Here is a 3,183-nt window from a genome sequence, read left to right as displayed (position 1 = left end):
AACCTCTATTTAAAGTTTGCTGATGATACAACTGTGTTGGGTTTCATCACTAACAATGATAAGACAAGCTACAGGAAGGAGGTGAGCCAAATGACCACGTGGTGTGGCCAATAATCTCTCCCTAAATGTTGAGAAGACAAAGGAGATGATTGTCGACTTCGAGAGTGCACACACCTAGCACCTTCCTCTGTCCATGAACCAACACCATATCAATGGCCAAGAAAGCTCAGCAGCACCTATTTCCTCCACAAACTGAGGAGAGCCAGAGCATGTGCTGCTTCTACCGTGGCATCCTGACCAGCTGCATCACTGTGTGGTTTGAAAGCTGCACCTCCTCCAACAAGAGAGCCCTGCAGCTCATAGTGAATGCAGCGGGGAAGGTCATTGATACCTCACTCCCCTCTCTACTCGACATCTACAACATGCGCTTGGCCTGAAAAGCACTCAGCATTGCACGTGACCCCACCCACCCCTCACACAGCTTCTTCAGTCTCTTGTCATCTGGGAGGAGATCTGGGAGGAGCCTGTGGGCCCACATCTCAGCTTCATCCACCAGGCTGCAAAGAAGCTGCACTCTCCCCTCCCTTCCCCCTCTGCACATTACCCCCATGAAAACTTGACCTCAACCAACTAACTCTCACCCCTCTGCCAATACAGGAACTAGTCCACCCCCCATCTCCTGCCCCTGCCCCTCACCCCTATCCTCCCAACATACATACACACACACAGACAGACACACACACACGTACACAAACACACACACACACACACACACACACAAACACACACACACACACACACACACACACACACACACTTTGAACTTTTGTTTTAGCACATGGAATACTTCATGATATTTGTATGTTTATTTTTTAAATAGTTTTTGAATTGAATTAATCTTTGGTTACCCTGGAAACCACTGTTGCATCTGTCAAACATCTCAGACTCAGACCTACATGAAACAAGAGGTTAAAAAAACTTCATTCACACATAAACGGTAAGATAAAATAAGTCTCATTTAGCTGTTTGTCACTTGCAGTTGATGGTTTACAGGCGAGGAGGCTCTCAGGAAGTGATGTGATCATTACAGCTCAGTGTCTCAGAAAAGATACATACTACTGTTTGTTCACACAAAGGTTAAACGATAGTATATTGTATTATATATCATATTGGGTATGTAGCACGTAGGTGATTTCAGTTGTAGTATTACTGTCTTTATTTGTCAATCAACACTGTTATTCACAGATGGAGGAATCTATGGTAGAAAAAAAGAGTGACAGCAGCAGCAAAATGAGTTCATCAACAGAGGTGAGTGATTGATACTTTAAACACACTGCATGTTGTAAAATGTGTAAGGATGCACATATAGCATTTGTATTGGCCTTTCTCTTTAATGTCTGGCCTGCTCATTTCCATTTTCTTCAGTTTTTTTAATAAACACCTTATACATACATACACAACATGATATACAATGCCAACCTAAAATGAAATTAAGTGCATTTTTCTACTTTGTCAAATGAAACAAAAGTACAGAAGGTCTCAGAACTTATGATGTGCACATGTACAAAAGAATCAAGCAAATATGGAAACTCACCTAATAAATACAATAAAAAACACATTGTGAAACAAACATGTTCTGCTCTACATGCTTATTGAAGTACTCTTTATATTATGTTAATGGAAAATTCCTATTTTTAACCAATGTTATGTGAAGAGAATGACTGACCTGTCCTTTCTAACAGGCAGGTGCAGAGAAGTTGACCATCTCTACACTCTTCCCCTGCAAGTATGCCTCATGTGGCTGCAAAGTCACCCTGCCTCAAACCGACAAGAGAGAGCATGAAGAGCTGTGTGATTTCCGTCCATTCTCCTGCCCCTACCCCGCCACCTCCTGCAGGTGGCAGGGCAGTCTGGAAGGTGTCATGCCTCACCTGGTGCAAAAGCACAAGTCCATCCCCACGCTGCAGGTTAGGCTTCTACTGTGGCCCCTCTTCCTGTTTCTCCATGTACCACAAATGAGTTGCAACACTGCTTATTTTGTAAATGTTTGTTTTGAGTGGTAAATAGCGACTGAATATCCTGTTCCCTATACAATGCAACTGTTGCCTCCTGCATACTCACTATCCTAAATATATAACCCTGTATACCTCATAACAGTTGGTATTTTCCATTAGTTTCATGCACACCCACTTCATCAACATCACCATATTTACAAACAGTTGATACACAGTATGTGTGGATGCTTAATGATAAATGAGGTTACAAGAAAGTATTTGAAGTAAATAAACTCACTCCCAAAAGTAACTTGATTAAAATGAATCATTCTGAATAAAATGCATAAGTAAGCATGTGTTTTTGGCCATGTTATAATGTTAAAAACAGTTGAAGCTTTAAGAAATGCCTGTCTGTCTTTCTGTAGGGGGAGGATGTCGTAATACTGACTATAGACATTAACATGCCAGGCGAGATATTCTGGCTAATGATGCAGTCATGCTTCGGCTTCCACTTCATGCTGGTGTTGCAGAAACGGAGGAAGTACGGCGGCAGCCACCAGTTCTTTGCCATCGTGCAGCTCATCGGGACTGAAAAGCAAGCAGAGAACTTTGGTTACCGGCTAGAGCTGAACAAGCCCCAGCACCGCCTAACCTGGGAGGCCAGGCCCTGCTCCATCCACGAGAACATCGCCTCGGCCATCATGAATGACGGCTGCCTCATATTCGACACGTTCGTCGCACATCTATTCGCACAGAATGGCAATCTGGATATGAAGGTCACCCTCTTTGAAAATGTATAATAAATAATGAAACAGAAATTACAATTCCCTAAAAGGCTTTTTTATGTTTATTAGAGTGTCACAGATGCCCTTATATTAGTTCATTTCAAGAATAAACCAGTAATTTCATTTTTATTGTGATTCATATGAATGTACTCTGGTAAATGTCATTCAGTATTTCACGAAGTTAATAACTAAATTATCCATGCGTAGAATAACAGAAATATAACTACGCAGATAAAATGACATTTTATTTTGAACACCACATATTTAATGTGTCACAGGTACAACTCCAACTTTTTTACAAAAGCTTTTAAAAACTCTTTCACTCTGTTTCTCTGAGTCAACAAAACACAGTTATTATATTTTAATATAAAAAAAAATACGTATTATTTCAACCTTTTGTTACT

General features: G+C 41.0%; 1 protein-coding gene across 1 annotated transcript; it reads left to right on the top strand.

The window, feature by feature from the left end:
* The first annotated feature begins 212 nt into the window (after nt 1–212).
* On the top strand, nt 213–2,794 carry LOC128361771 (E3 ubiquitin-protein ligase Siah1-like). Its single transcript, XM_053322325.1, has 3 exons — nt 213–431; nt 1,743–1,967; nt 2,420–2,794. The coding sequence occupies exons 1-3, from the start codon at nt 213–215 to the stop codon at nt 2,792–2,794; spliced, it is 819 nt and encodes a 272-aa protein (XP_053178300.1).
* Nucleotides 2,795–3,183: the final 389 nt, after the last annotated feature.

This window comes from Scomber japonicus, chromosome 7, assembly GCF_027409825.1.
Source record: "Scomber japonicus isolate fScoJap1 chromosome 7, fScoJap1.pri, whole genome shotgun sequence".
Lineage (NCBI taxonomy): Eukaryota > Metazoa > Chordata > Actinopteri > Scombriformes > Scombridae > Scomber > Scomber japonicus.
The sequence above is the reverse complement of the archived record's forward strand: the minus strand, read 5'-3'. Positions and strand labels throughout refer to the sequence as shown.

Bases quoted from the DNA above. Each gene is read 5' to 3' on its own strand.
- LOC128361771 (XM_053322325.1), top strand. From the start codon at position 213: ATGGCCAAGAAAGCTCAGCAGCACCTATTTCCTCCACAAACTGAGGAG. The intron at 432-1,742 runs GCCTGAAAAGCA...CCTTTCTAACAG, and splicing joins ACATCTACAACATGCGCTTG to GCAGGTGCAGAGAAGTTGAC. The intron at 1,968-2,419 runs GTTAGGCTTCTA...GTCTTTCTGTAG, and splicing joins AGTCCATCCCCACGCTGCAG to GGGGAGGATGTCGTAATACT.